This window comes from Zootoca vivipara, chromosome 1 (genome assembly GCF_965207765.1).
Source record: "Zootoca vivipara chromosome 1, rZooViv2.hap1.1, whole genome shotgun sequence".
NCBI lineage: Eukaryota > Metazoa > Chordata > Lepidosauria > Squamata > Lacertidae > Zootoca > Zootoca vivipara.
The window spans coordinates 2,068,773-2,084,228 of NC_142582.1; the positions used below are offsets into that span (position 1 = coordinate 2,068,773).

A 15,456-nucleotide genomic window follows, 5' to 3' on the forward strand; every position below is an offset into this window, starting at 1 on the left:
GAAATTCCAATCTGAGAAAAATTGAGATTGCCTCAATCTGAGAAATTCCATGTACCAATCTAGTCTATTCCTCCGGGAAGCACATTGGATCATGGCAAAATCATTAAATATATATATTAAATGGATCAGGAAACTTTATAAGAACTGTGAAGCTGTTTGCTCATGGGGGAAAATATACACATATCCATAACTAATTTTTGTTTCTTCAATTAGAAACATTCCAAATAATGTTACCTCTACACCTGCTACTACAAAAGAAAAACTGGAAGGTATGTACAGTATCCCCCGTTTACCAAATGCATATTTTATCCTTAGGATATTTGATCCTTACATGCCACGCGGAAACCATGCTGCGCCCTGCGAGGGCGGGGGCGCCGGAGCGATCTCCGCCCCTCAGCGCCAGGGCGCCCGACCTGCTTGAGACTGCCCTGGTGGTTAATGTGCTCAGACACAGGTTGGGCTCTCAGCTGCTCTTTATGAGAACTGGGCCTAAATAGACAGAAAAGCCCCAAATACCCACTTACAGAAATATCCCCAGTTGGCACACTACATATGTTAAACACAGCTTTCCACACTTTTCATGTTGGTGACACACTTTTTAGACATGCATCATTTCACGACACATTAATTCAATTTTACTAGCAAACTGGAGGTTGAATTAATCCCTTTCCAGCCCTGGGAGAAGCGTGGGCAGAGATCATGTGACACATCTACACACTGCAGCTGACACACTTAACATGTTGTGACACACACTTTGGATAGCTCTGTGTTCCACTGCTGAACAACTCTTACTGTCAAAGTTTTTCCAAATGTTTAGTCGGAATTGCCTTTCTTGCAACTTGAAGCCATTGGTTTGAGTCCTACCCTCCAGAGCAACCTCTCATGAGAGTCTGTTCCACTGCCCAGCAGCTCTTACTGTCAGAAAGTTCCTGATGTTTAGTTGGAATCTCCCTTCTTGTAACTTTGAAGCCATGGGTTCGAGTTTTACCCTCCAGAGCAGGAGAAAACAAGCATGCTTGAGATATTTGAAGCTGGCTATCCTATCTCCTCCCAGTCTCCTCTTTTCCAGGCTAAACATACCCAGCTCCTTCGACTGTTCCTCATAAGGCTTAGTTTCCAGACCCTTGATCCTCTTGGTTTCCCTCCTCTGCACACGTTCCAGCTTGTCAACATCCTTCTTAAATTGTGGTGCCCAGAACTAGATACAGCATTCCAGGTGTGGTCTGACTGAAGCAGAAGAGAGTGGGACTATTGCTTCCTGTGATCTGGACACTAGATCAATTTTCACTGGCCTATTTTTAAAGGGCCAGTTTCTAGGGGTTTCTAACTAGATTTTTTGGCTTCTGCAAACCTTGCCCAAGTCTGCTGAGACCTCCCTTGATGTGTTAAAATGGTACCATTTTCACTACATGAGTACTGGTAGTTGTCTTTGAACAAGTCAGTAAACATTTTCAGCAGGGGGCCGGTCCACTGTCCCTCAGGCCTTGTGGGGAGCTGGACTATATTTTGGAAAAAAATATGAACAAATTCCTATGCCCCACAAATAACCTAGAGATGCATTTTAAAGAAAAGGACACATTCTACTTGTAGGATCATGTAAAAACATGCTGATTCCTGGACCGTCCGCGGGCCAGATTTAGAAGGCAATTGGGCCGCATCCAGCCCCCAGGCCTTAGTTTGGAGACCCTGTCTTTGAACATTGTAAATAAAGGGGATTAATTGACCATCCAGGTTAAGCGCCAGCTCAAAAGTGGCAATTGGAATGCTATATTTGGGGTGCACTTATTTGAGGTCTCTTGGGTTTTTATGGATGATCTCTTTCTCTATTTTAAATCATTCTCAGAAACTAATTCTTTTAAAAATACAATCTACTTGCTTTCTTATTTGAAGACTTATGCCAGCTTCTGTTTTTGACAGTGGTTAAGCACACAGGTGAAATCCAAATAACGGATATCACAGAAAACAGTGCTAAACTGCACTGGGTGAACCCTGAACCTCAACACGTCTTTGTCTATGACATCACAATCACCTCTGCACATGACCACTCTCTAGTCCTGAAGCTCAATTTAACTGGCACTGAACGGGTCATTGGAGGCCTTGGGAGTGGGCAGAAATACAATGTCTTTGTGACTGGCTACCACAATGCACAGGCCAGAGCAGCCTACAAAGGAACATTTAGCACAAGTAAGTTTGCCTTGTTTCTTGGGATTGAATTCACTCGCTTTCAGATGCTAGAAATACTAAGAACAGGGAGGAAATTAACATTGCATTAATAATGTTGACTCATGCTCAGACAATGCACAAAAATGGGCATTCTAGAAGCTGAAATGAATGGCTGTGAATTTTTTCTTTGTAAAGGCTTCAGTTTTCCAAAAGCGAGTGAACTGGATCTGATTATTTCCAGCACTTCAGGGTAAGAATTGTCTCCTGAAGAGAACTAGATTGGAAAATATTGACTGGGGGGGGGGTTAGCAGCTGGAGAAATTCATCTATATAGTCAGTCAATCAAACATCTGTTACTAATGTCCCCAGTGGAAACCAATACTCATTTCAAAATCTTGTGCTTCATATTGAATGATGTCCCTCCCAACTGTTATTTACCAAGCTTAATTCAGTGGTTTGTAAAAAGAGATCTCTTCTTCCTCAGTTAAAAAATGACACCTCTAGTTCCCAGCTAGAGATTTCTGCGGGTGACTTTGATATGAATGGAAATGGACACAAGGTGTTGCTTAGGAGGAGGTTACTATGAGGTTCTCCACCCCTCAGGCTCTGCCATTTCTTTGCTTTCCCTTTGCAGAGAGCATGCCATTGCCCAAGCTACCTGCAGCAGCTACAGCCAATCTGATGGTGAGCACTGAGCCATTGGAAGGACCGGAAACAGGTGAGTCCAGGGCTCCTGAGGTATCACAGAGGTGTCCTGTTTTCAGCCGGGCTCCAGCAGATTTTTCTTTTAAAGTAAGGAACACTTAGGTGGCATGTTTTCTGAAATAAGGACAAATAATTTCTGTAAAGAGGATGCACATAAAAGATGCACAAAATGTTTCATAGCACCTTGATGTTCCCAAATAAGAGGCAAATATTTAAATTAAAGGGAGTCCATTAACATATGGAGCACCCGGCATTCATAATAATATGCTAGGGAGAGTCAACAAGTAGTGCCATTATAATTGATGTTCAATGATGCTCCGCCAACCAAGCCAAGAATGTAGAACATATTAATTATGTAAAGAGGAGGGGAAAGTGGGCTTTGCAGAAAAGTAGTACATTCAGCAGGTGTTTCAGATGTTCAAAGAAAAGCCCACAGGCTGCTTGGCTGATTCAGTGTAATATGGAAAGCAATGACGTGCGCATTTCTTTAGTTGCGAGATGCATGGCCTTCAAATGAATGTGGCTCTGCTGCTTTGAACACTGCACTGAAGACACAGGGAAAAGGGGCACCTCCTGATGGAGTAGTCGCTTGAGAGGAAAACACCCGCAATTTGAATATCCATAGTTTCTGTCATACTAGTGACTGAAACGCACTGTCTACATCCCTAGAAAAATCACCCAGGAAGAAATGCCAGCAGGTTCAATGTGCATAGTTCATTTCATGCCAGCACTTCTGAGAAGACATGTGTCCCACTAGACCCTCCTTCAGTGATCCCAGTCATGTCAGTTTAGAAGTATGGCCCACTGAATTCAATGGCACTTACTTCTGAGTAGACATGTTTAGGCTTGCATCCTTAGAAGGGCAGCACACTCTGTATCAGAGAATGGATCCCCAGATCCCAGGCCACACAAAATCTTGGGTTTTATTCTTTAACGGGTATTGAACAAAGGTGTATTTTTTATCTGTTATCAGCTGGCTAATTTGGATAAAAGGGAAAATACTAGGTAGAATTTTTAAAAAGAATTCCCTAGGTGCCTAGATCTAGGTTTGGGACTCCAGCTGACATTTTAACCGGCAAAACACACAGCAAAGCCAAGAGTGGAAATATAGACTGTTAGCTCTCTAACATACCCTGTTCTAAGTTACTTCCAAAGTTGCCCACTTCCCCTTAGCATAGAAAGGGACCCAATGTTTGGGAAGTTAAAAAGATCAGATTCATGCGCTTTTGCATACAGCAGCAAGAAAAAACCAGCAGTCTAACTTAGGTTCCAAAATGGTAAATGTTTCTAAATTATTTGTATAGAAACACAAAGATGGCTGGCTTGCTTAAGCCACACAGTCTAAGCTTGGAGCATCCAGCTTAGACCTCCTTACTGGGAGCGTTGGCATGATGGAATGGGAGAACAGAGGGGCAGGAGAGCTTACTCTATGGTCTTAACTTTTTCATGCATTGTTTGGAGCTTAGCACGTTGGTTGCCTGAGGCTGGATATCCCACATTATCTTCTACATGCCTTGAAAGAAGTGTCTCTCAAAACCCTGACAATCTAATTAACTGAGTAATAAGCAAGCATCATGGGGTTGGGAAAAATCCAAAACAAACAGGGGGAAAGGAGGAAGATTCACTCATATTAACAAGGGACAGTGTTTTAGCCTACTGCTATAGAATTTGACTCCTGCCAACCTAGCAGTTCGAAAGCACTGACGTCAAAAGCAGGAGTAAAATTCTATAGATAAATAGGTAGATAAATAGGTACCACTACAGCGGGAAGGTAAACAGTGTTTCTGTGCGCTGCTCTGCTTCGCCAGAAGCGGCTTAGTCATGCTGGCCACATGACCTGGAAGCTGTACACCAGCCCCCTTGGCCAATAACACGAGATGAGCACCACAACCCCAGAGTCGGTCACGACTGGACCTAATGGTCAGGGGTCGCTTTACCTTCATAGAATTTGAATGAAGGGAGCAGAGTTCCTTCCTTCAGTAGCCATTTCAACAGTGGTAGCTAGAGAGGCTTGCTGTACTGGTTTTCCCATTGACTTGTGGAAGGAAGACCTGCATTTGCTATATAGATGATGGAGTCATCTTCAACAATGGCCCCCACCTTTCCTTTTTGTAACGCAACTCTATCCTGTTCATTCTGGCCATGGCTTCTCTTCCTTGAGCAGGCAGTGGCTAAGCTTCCCATGTCATAGCCATCATGGAGCCAACAATAAAAAATCACCAAGGGATATTGAAAATGTTTATTTTCCTGTGGCTCACTGGAAAGTATTCAATTATGAAAGTTTGTGTCACGTTGTAAGTCCTTGTGCTTGTCTGTTTGCCTTGTCTCAATGCATTAATGGTTTATTATCATTTATAAACCATTAATGAACAATTAACATAGCTTGTACTCAGTGATTAACAATATGTGGATAATTAACATTTCTTATGAATGTGTAAATGGTGTGTGTGTGAATGCCAATAGTCTGTTGATCTTTCTGTTTTAATAAGTACAGTATAATGCAATTATCACATAATTATTGGACTGAAACATTTGTTTGAACTTTTGCTGTCTGTTATATGTAAGGCATATATGCTAATCTCATTTGCCTACTCATATTTATTTCACAAAAAGCAAGGTAGAAATAATTGATGGCAAATCTGCTTGTTTTTCTAAATGTGAAATCATTATGCATTGGCCACTTGTAACAATAGACATCACATGTGCCACATAATTGTTTCAAATTCCAAGCCATATAGTTCATAGCTTGGGCCAGGGTTTCCCAAACTTGAGTCTCCAGCTGCTTTTGGATTACAATTCCCATCATCGCTGACCATTGGCCTTGCTAGCTAGGGATGATGGGAGTTGTAGTCTAAAAACAGCTAGAGACCTAAGTTTGGGAAACCCTGGATTAGGCAGTCCAATTTACATTATTTTGTCTGTTGCACATTAAGCAGTTCTTGCCTCAGCTATCTTATACAAGTTCCTAATTTCCTTGGTCAGTTTTCTTGGATTCAGAACTGAGTGCTTGGTGTTACCGTAAATCTTTTGAAGACTACAAGCTGCTATGAAGAATACCTGTAAAAAGAAATTCAGTAGCTTTTCTTCTCATGCACACTGAGTGCTGCATATAACTATCTTCAAACAAACTGGCCTGTGTTGAATATGCTGTTCCATATACCTGAACAAAACAAATAGGCACCTCCGGAAATAATTAAGAATTTTAGAGTTTTTGAGAGAGCTGGGCCCAAATCAGTTACCTTGCTGAAATCCTGTTTCCTGGATATTGTGTGGTGATGCTGAGGTTGTATGTTGCTTGTTCTGTTGTTGAAGTCGGGCTCTCCAGGGTGTGGTCCAAATCCATCTCTTCTGTGTTTTTCATCACCCTTCACTTGCATCATTCCGTGTCATGCTTGCCTTCCGTTTATGTGTATAACTGCACTTGATCCTTTTTTGTCACCAATTTCCATCTTGTATGACACACTTAGCATAGCACTGGAAGGCACTTGTCCTTGTCTAGATGTTTTAACTTTTTATTAACCTTTTTGTTTTTGTAAGAGAGCCACAGGACACCTAACAGAGGTCTATGAGCCACAGTAACACCTCACAAAGTGTATAATAAAAGCTGCAAGCATAGGAAGGATAATGCAGAAGAATATAAAGAATTATCAAATCATCACACTTCTGTCTTCAGAGGCTGCTTTCACACATGAAGCTCTCTTTTGCTCCTTAGCTGGGATGTAAATTTGATTGAATAGCAGAGCGATTCTTCCTGTCTTGCGTGCAAGAGTGCTGTCATTATTGTCACGTACAAAAATGCTCATGAGCTTGGATACCTACTGCAAGTTATCTAAAGTGGATGGTCTATACGTTGAGTCCGTGTGCCCATTACAGGGGTAGTGCAATTGTTTTTTACATATTAAAATAGTGGTATTTTACTGTGGTATTAAGAGGCTCCTATACTGGTCACCATTATGGATATGGCAGAATATTGTATGAGCTTAAAGATGAGAGCAACATGGGTGTGCAGAGTTAAAAAGAGATGGCCCACGAATGAGCATAAACAGCAGTAATAATGTGAGCAAGCCACCATTTTAATAATAATAATAATGTGCCCCACCCATCTGACTGGGTTGCCCCAGCCACTCTTGAGTGGTATAGTAGTTGGCAACAAGCAAAGAGCAGATTTCCACTCCAAGGAGCTTGCAGTCTCAAGCTTAACACAGGAGAGCATAAGGAGAGGGAAGGGAAGCCATGACTCACAGTAAAGGCAATGAGGTTCATGGAATGACAAAGCTCTAGCCCAAATGGGTGGCCTATAATATATTGGCCCCTATTGAAGTGCCCAACTTTACCTTTTCTCCCCATGCTCATGAATGCCCTTGTCCAAGCGGCCCCAGCCTGGCTCAAAGCCTCCATCTACTCCCTGCTCTTTGCTTCCTATGTTGTCATGTGCCAAGCGGAGCCTGGCAGCATTAGATGCCTTTTGGGGAGAAGGTAGTCATGGAGGTTGAAATATACTTCAGGGTTTGATTCTGTCTCAAAAGAAAGCATGGTTATAGCAGGAAATGAGTTCCTTCCTAATGTGTGAATCTATCCTCAACTGGTCAGTTGTGCTGTGATGTGTGCCCACTAGCTGACAGGCAAAGCCGGTGAGCCTGCTGGCTCCGGAAGCTGCTTAGACTCCTTGTCTTAGACTTCCAAGCTTCAAGCATGCCAGCTCCCTCAGGGTGAGGATTTTGCCTCCAGATAGCCAGCTCACCTCACTGCGCCTGGACTGAGGAGCTCAGCAAGGATATATCAGCTGGGTGGGAAGCAGGCTGGAGGCTGAATGGGAAGCCAAGTTTCTCAGTTGTGTGTAGCCATGGTCTGCACCTGGGATACAGGTGCTCATGGGTGGCCAACTTGGAACAACATTGTCTTTGTGATTTGGGGAAGCACCCATGAATGTCACTTGGGCTGTAACATTTGACCATTGCACCATTCTTGCACTTCTCCCCTATGCTTTTTTGATGCCTCTGACTCCTACACTGCATTGGATGTGGCTAAAGACTTGTGGAGGCGTGTACGAGCCTATCAGCTTTTACAGCAAATCCATGCCAGAAAATAAAATTAAAGCAGAATAAAACTTTGAGCTGCATGCACTGGCTGCTTGGCATGTTTGTGATTTTATTAGGAATGGGCACAACATTATTATGTCCCAGGTTGCTTCTGTAAAGGAAGATATTAGGAGAAGGATAGTAGTTCAGATCAAGCTCCCTTTCATTTGTGCTGTTGAAAACTGCTTCTCCCCCGCCCCTTCTTGCTTCCTCTGCCTTTTTGCAGCTTTTAACCTTTTCAGAATCATTTAACATTTGCACATTTTGAAATTCAAATTTGACAGATCCTTGCTTGCTGGACCTTGACATGGGCACGCAGTGCAAGGAGTATCAGGTTAAGTGGTTCTTTGACTTCAAAAACAAGATCTGCACCCAGGTTTGGTATGGTGGGTGTGGCGGTAACGGCAATAGATTTGAGACAGAAGCTGACTGCATTAGCAGATGCTTGAAGCCATGTAAGTACCCACAGAGGGTTAACCCATTTTGCACTTTTAAACATTGTCGAGCAAAGTTTCAGAGCGAAGGGGATAAAGGTTTAAAAACAAATTCCACACACTTTTTCTCTACAGCAGGTGAAAGAGTCATGCAGCTACCTGTCCTTGAGAAAAGCCCCTTATCAGGTAAAATCAGGACTGGAGAGGATTGTGCGTTTAGTTCTGTGTCATTGTCCTGGATGCCTCTTTGGATGCTTTGCCGTGGCCTCTCACCCAATGTAACCCAGGCGCCTCCTTGCTGCTTTCCTGCCTTGCTGTCAATGCCCCACACTTCTCCATCTCCGTCTGCATGCCTCCCATCAGACCTAGAAAAGCAATGTTGGTGTAAATATATTGCACTTTCTTCTGTCTCCTGCACCCAGAGGGCAGTCTCATTAACTGGGATGGAGCCACTTCCTCGTCTGGTGGGCAGCGCCAGCTTTGACTCCACCAGGATGGAATGAGGGAAGCCCCTTCCCCTATCTCTGCTAGGCACCCATCCTGTGGATGTGGTGAGATTTTGCACTCAGCTGAGCACCTCTAGTATGTTGGCACAGCAGAACCTTTGGCTTTGCACCTGGATTGTGGACCTAGGAATCTAGTCATGGTTGGTCAACTTCTCCTCCTTCAGCTTCAAGATCTGTTTTGGGAAGGGGAGCTGTAAGCACTTTTCAGAGAGATGAAGGATAAAAACTAAAACAAAAAGGAGCAGAAGAAGACTGCAATATCCAGTCTTTTTGGATCTCAGGGCCTAGACCACCCTTACCCAGCCTGTAGCCATCCAGATGTTGTTGGACAACCATCACCTTGACTATTGGCTGTGCCAGCTGGGTCTGTGGGGATTCCAACAACATCTGGAGGCACCAGGTTGGGAGAGTTGGCCCGCAACCAAGGGGCTTCAAGAACTGTGAAGGCACTTCCAAATCATCTTGCTCAGACACTTGTCAGTCTGTATCCTCCAAAGGAGGGGGAAAGGCAGCAAAGACGACTCCAAACTGAGTGGCCTTTTCAGCCATGCTTTTCAGAAACATGCTCTAGTATTGTGATTTGTGCCCACCTTCCCATACCTGATGCCCATTGCAACTAACAGCATTAAGACCTCAAAACACAATGAAATTGTGAGTATTATTTTTTTTAAAAGAAAAGATAAAAATATCTTTTTTTAAAAAAAAGATAAAAAATAAAAACTAGCAGCTCCCTGAAAACTAAAAATGGGCAAAATATAACTGTGCAACAGAGCAGAGAGCCAACAAATCATTCAGCTGGAACCCTGCTGGGTGAAGCCTTGGCCTGTTGGTAGAAGGACCATCAGATATGGAGCTGGACTGGCCTCCCTAAGGAGGAGTTTGTATCCTGCCTGCAGCTCCTGAAAGGCAGAGGAGAGTCTCCCTTGAAGATCTTGCCTAAGCCGTTCTGCAGCTTGCCCTAATTTTGCAGTGCATGGGTTTTTCTGTCAGATCCACCCAAGGAGATGCCACTGGGTAAGAGAGACACCATTTTTCTTACTGTAAATGCTCATTTTTCAAATGTGTCCAGAGCGAAGGCTACTTGACCTCTCACCTTGAGAGCATTTTGGTCTGCGTCTCACTCTTGAACATCTAGCAAAGACCTTGTCCGCCTCTTTTGTGTTTAGCCACAGGCATTTCTGTGCTTTGCCCTTAGATAAATATTTTTATTTCCATGTTGAGTCATTGAGTCATGTTATAGGAGTCAAGGGACATATTCTTTTCCAGTTCAGGTTTGGGGAGTCAGGGATCCCCTCCCCTTAGTATTGTCAGAAATTGACCCCAGCTCCCCACCAGGAGGTGGTGCTGACCTGGAAGGTGAGACATACAGGAGACACAAGAACCAGAATTTAAAATAAGAATATGTCCCTTTCTCTGGTGAGCATGTAAACTTCACCACTCATACTGTATTGTCCTCAGTATTACTAACATAGTCACTTGTGTGTTTCTACTGTTGTACAAACAACGTGTCTGCGTCCTTTCCATCATGGCCTTCTGCTCCAGTGGCCTCCTTTGAGATAGGAGGCCCCTTCCCGACAAAGCACTGCTGAGACCACCATTAGAGACCCTGGAGAGTGTGGCATGAATGGGAGTCAGGCAGGCTTCAGATTGGGAGCATCCAAGAAAACCCCAAAGTGCCACATCATTTTTTTGCTGGGGGTAGACTATTGTTCCATGCACAAAGGCAACATGCACATCCCTAGAGTATCCCAGAAGAGATGCCTCCCTGTGATTTCTTGGAAATCTCCAACAAAAAGGCTTCTATAGCCCTCTGTCCAGCCAATCCTATGCATGCAGACAGAAGAGTAAGATTTCTCCCGGCTAAGTGTGTAAAGATTCATAGCCTGACTATGTTTCATTGCTATGTTTCTTTTATATTCATCAGTTAACCAACATCTATCTTGTCATTTTTACCCATGGCTCCTTGGCCAATTCTCAGCAGATTTAGTGCTTAATGCTTCCTTCCTTTTTAAATATTTGAAAAGTGTAGTGATATTTTGGGATGGCATATCCTGTTGGGCAGGTTGCAGTGGTGGTGAGACAGCTGCGCCATCAGGATATCCCCCTTTTTATTCCTGAAGAAGAGGACTGGTAAAAAGGAGTCTTCCCCCATCGCTCTCTGCCTGGCCCTGCATGTGCTACTGACATGACTCAGTGGGAGGTAAGGCTTTCTCTCTCCCATCCCAAGGAGTGCTGAAGCTGAGCCATAAGCTCCAGCTGTGCCCCCCCCCAACCATCAGCTTCAGATTCTGAACTCAGGCCAGGGACATCATTGCTTCCGCTTCTGTTGGGAAGCCAGAGGGGCCCTCAGTTAGGGCTTGGCCACACTTAGCATTTGCCCCGCTTTTTCCAGGCAGAGGTCTATACTTTAATGCTTGGTTTCTGAGTGTGTGCCATCCCCTCCACCCCCCACAGAAGCCGCTCTTTAAAGCGGAATTAGAACAAATGTCAGTTCAGGTTTTCATTTATGTTTGCTCCAGTTGAGCTTTAAAGAACAGGTTTTTACACCTAAAGCTCGGGGGGGGGGGCTGCGCTGGTATATGGAGCTTTAAATTGTGGCCCATGCTTGGAAAAAGTGAAAGAAATGTAAGTGTGCGTAAGCCCTCCCTTGCATCACATAATAGAAATCTTGGAATTTTCTGGGGGGAAAAATTGGATGGATTGAAGTGAAAGAAAGAACTGAGTAGTTGACTATTGAGCAAGTGTAGCAGCAGCAGCAGCAGCAGCAAGGGGCAGAAGAAAGGTCTTCCAAAGGCACGGGAAGGAGCAGGGTCTGTTGCTGAAGCCTCTTGCCCATAAAACATATGACTTGGTTTCTCAGTTTCTTGAACAAGCTCAATAGGTATCCATTTGGTCTTTATGCCATAGGTGTCCCCAGCATTAGTTAAGAGTTCATTCTGAAATGAGAGCAGCAGCATCTATGTTACTGAGATCTAGATTTCAACGGTTTGGCTCGTCTTACAAGATGAGGATGATCTGCTAATTTTACTTTTTGGCTCTCGACTTCAAACCCTGTTGAATAATTTGGATAAAGAACACTGGTTCTAAGCCAACTTTAATTTTGGTTTCTTATTTATTAATACTATTTATAGCCCACTCTTCATGTCAATGGATCCCAGAGAGGAGTAAAAAAATACATAAAATCATACAAAACAAAATATTAAACCATAAAAACTATTTTAAATGATACGAGTAGCTAAAACAGCAGAGGAGTCAAATGTATCACCAGCAAATTACGGTGGTACCTTGGTTCTCAGATTTATTCCGTTCCGGAAGTCTGTTCCAAAACCAAAGCATTCCAAAACCAAGGCACGCTTTTCCATAGAAAGGAATGTGAAATGGATTAATCCATTCCAGACTTTTAAAAGCAACCCCTAAAACAGCATTTTAACATGAATTTTACTATCTTACAAGACCATGAAAGTGATAGACAATGTACTGCAGTCACAATCAATCAATCAGTAGCTGAACTGGGTTCCACACAGTCACAATAACAACAACAAAAAAAGCCACAAAAACGCAAAATAAATAGCAAAAACAGACAGACCTCAGCGTAACACTCAAAACAGAAGTGTGGCACTCAAGTGTAACACTCAAAATGGAGCACGTTTGGCTTCTGAAAAAAGTTCGCAAACTGGAACGGTTCTGGGTTTGCAGTGTTTGGGTGCCAAGTTGTTTGAGTACCAAGGCTTCTGAGAACCACTGTAATTCCCCAAGGCTGCGGTCCAAAGGGGGTTGAACTATCTTTTCCAAAGGTGGCAGGGCAGGCTTGACAGTACAGGAACACTCAGGTGCTCCTGTGTCCATTTTATGACTTTTTAAAAAAATCATCCCTTCTATTCGAAACTGACAGTTGGGGACAGGGATGGAATCAGGGCAAGAATTTTAGACCAGCTCCTGCATAGTCTGTGGGCTTATCGGATCGGACCCTCTCTCATGAGATTGCAGCCTAAAGTGTTGGAAATGCAAACAAGTCATTAAAGGTAAAGGGACCCCTGACCATTAGGTCCAGTCGTGACCGACTCTGGGGTTGCGGCACTCATCTTGCATTATTGGCCGAGGGAGCCGGCATACAGCTTCCAGGTCATGTGGCCAGCATGACTAAGCCGCTTCTGGCAAACCAGAGCAGCACACGGAAATGCCATTTACCTTCCCGCTGTAGCGGTCCCTATTTATCTACTTGCACTTTGATGTGCTTTCAAACTGCTAGGTTGGCAGGAGCTGGGACTGAGCAACGGGAGCTCACCCTGTCACAGGGATTTGAACCGGTGACCTTCTGATCGGCAAGCCCTAGGCTCTGTGGTTTAACCCACAGTGCCACCTGCGTCCCAGACAAAACAAGTCATTACTTGGTGCCAAAAATTTTTTTCGTTGTGGCAATAAGAGCATTAATTAATAGTGAGAACATTAATTTTAAAATAACTGAAATGTACACAACTGCAAGTTAAGTGGCCACTCTTGGAACCATTCTTGTGTAGGTAGATTAGATTGATAGATAGATGTGGAGAATGTAAAGAAAGTTCACTTCATTTGTTAAACTCTGTGAAACACACTGAGAAGCATAAACCAAGGTTTCTATCCAGCCAAAGGGCTGAACACACCAAGAATATTTTGTAAAGACTCCAAATATAAATTCAAGGATATCAATTCAGAGAGTGGGAAATTAAATAGCACAATTGTTCACCCCAAGATTCAGGCCAGCCTCTGCTTGGAAAATGGGTGTGGTGAATGGAGATGTGCAATGATATTGAGTAAACTGGCAAAATAATGGAACGTCCCCATCCCTCCCTGTTACTTCAAACCTGATAGGCATAAAATATAAATTGATGTCCAGACAGTTGAATAGGATGAAGAATACTGATTTAACCAGCAGCAGAAAAATAATATACTTAAAATGATAAAGAATTAACCTTTTCCCAGCTCGTTGCTTGAGATACTTAATGCCCTTTCAGTAAAGATTTATATTTGTATAGGCTGCATGAGTTATTTCAATTGTGCTGAGGAAAAATGAGGCACAGACGCAACACAATTCCTTTTCAAGGAAACAAAACAATTAAGCAGTGGGTTGAATTTAGTGGGGGAGGAGGAAGGCGGTGGAGTCCTGTTGTGCAAGCAGAGCTTGTTCCCTGCACACCGACTCCACTCAGCGCTCAGCTGAATTGCACTCCATTCTCAGCCTCACTCCTCGGCTCCCCAACCCATAGTAAAATAACTGGTCTCGACATTTACAGGACAGAAAGTGCACAAGAAGAAGTTACGGAGGAAATTACCCAGAAGGAAATTGGAAAGCAGAGCAAAAAAGGTAGCAAGAGCAGGTATGAGAAAAAGAAACCAGAAATTAACTGGATTGAGGGAAGTATATGTACTGAAAAGCAAGAGGGGAAAGAAATAAAGCAAAAAGACAAAGGGGAAAATTGCCTCCGGGTCAGAGCACCTGCTTTGCATGCAGGTTCATTCCCTGTCTTCCTGGCAAGGTAGGAAGGTCCACGGGTCTGAGGCACCTTCATGTGCTCAGAGGTCATCCCTCAGAACGGACCAGAGTTCAGAAACCATGACTTATATGAGAAAATAGAAAACAACGCAAGGCAAAATTTTGCCCTGAAGCAAGAAGGTATAGGATCAATAGATGCAGATTCTTTAGTTTGTCTGCGGAGAGAAGTGTTCAAGCATCGCCCATGGAAGTGGATCCCAATGGAATCCCAAGGATTCCCAAATAAAACTCAGTGCCAGTGAAATTTTGCTTCATTAAGAAGCATTATGGATTTAATACTTGGCTAAGCCGATTATTCGTTCACTATAAAGAACAAAGTAAAGAGAATGAACCCTAGTTTTTTCATCACTGAGCAATCCAGAATTTTAAAGATGCAAAATAGGGATGGATTGCATCTCAGTGGCTGTTCCAGGTTATGTAACAAGGATCAAAATCCGACAATAGACGCTCTGACAGCTTCCTAAGTTCCTCGAGAAAACTAATACTTGATCAAGAAACTCATGAAATGGGGAGGGGAAGGATGCAATATGAACATGATGGGATGACAGGTAAATTTGACTTCTTTTATACTGGACTTCTCTGAATTTGATGAGCATAGTTGGACCAGATTAGATTCAATAGCAATGGCCTGCTCTTTTTCTAGCAGTTGCTTCCTACATTTTAAAATGCCAAAATTCCACACAGGCTATGTTTTCACCCATGGACTTTGTACTCAGGTCAGTACTTCATCCCAGGGAGAATAAGCCCACAATTGGCAGATGCTTGTCACTTTGGTCAACACAAAAACCACACCCACTGCTGGACTGCACACATTTCATGCATGACATGCATAGGAATGGGTTAAAAGTACATTTTGTCTATTTTCATATCAGCAGCATACTTTCTAAATGTCAGTTCAAGCTCTGGAAAGCATTTATTAACATGATGCAACTGTTTTAAAGTATATAAACACATGGTGAATCTGTTGCCTAAAAGTATGTTTCCAATCTGGAAAATATTGCTTCATTTAGAATATCTGATTTCACTCCATCCCTCCATTA

The 15,456-nt window shown here is 43.2% G+C and overlaps 1 protein-coding gene across 28 annotated transcripts in view; it reads left to right on the forward strand.

Annotated features, from left to right (window-relative positions):
• COL6A3 (collagen type VI alpha 3 chain) overlaps positions 1-15,456 on the forward strand; it is a 103,053-nt gene that overhangs the window by 82,557 nt on the left and 5,040 nt on the right. For 8 of the 28 annotated variants that reach the window (XM_035139253.3, XM_035139243.3, XM_060282378.2 and 5 more), the window contains 6 exons: positions 214-269; positions 1,918-2,184; positions 2,798-2,881; positions 8,231-8,401; positions 8,516-8,566; positions 14,157-14,240. In XM_035139253.3, coding sequence (XP_034995144.2) covers positions 214-269; positions 1,918-2,184; positions 2,798-2,881; positions 8,231-8,401; positions 8,516-8,566; positions 14,157-14,240 — 713 coding nt within the window. The remainder of the gene's footprint in view (positions 1-213; positions 270-1,917; positions 2,185-2,797; positions 2,882-8,230; positions 8,402-8,515; positions 8,567-14,156; positions 14,241-15,456) is intronic. The other 20 variants (XM_088664603.1, XM_088664667.1, XM_035139309.3 and 17 more) reach the window with 17 other exon arrangements.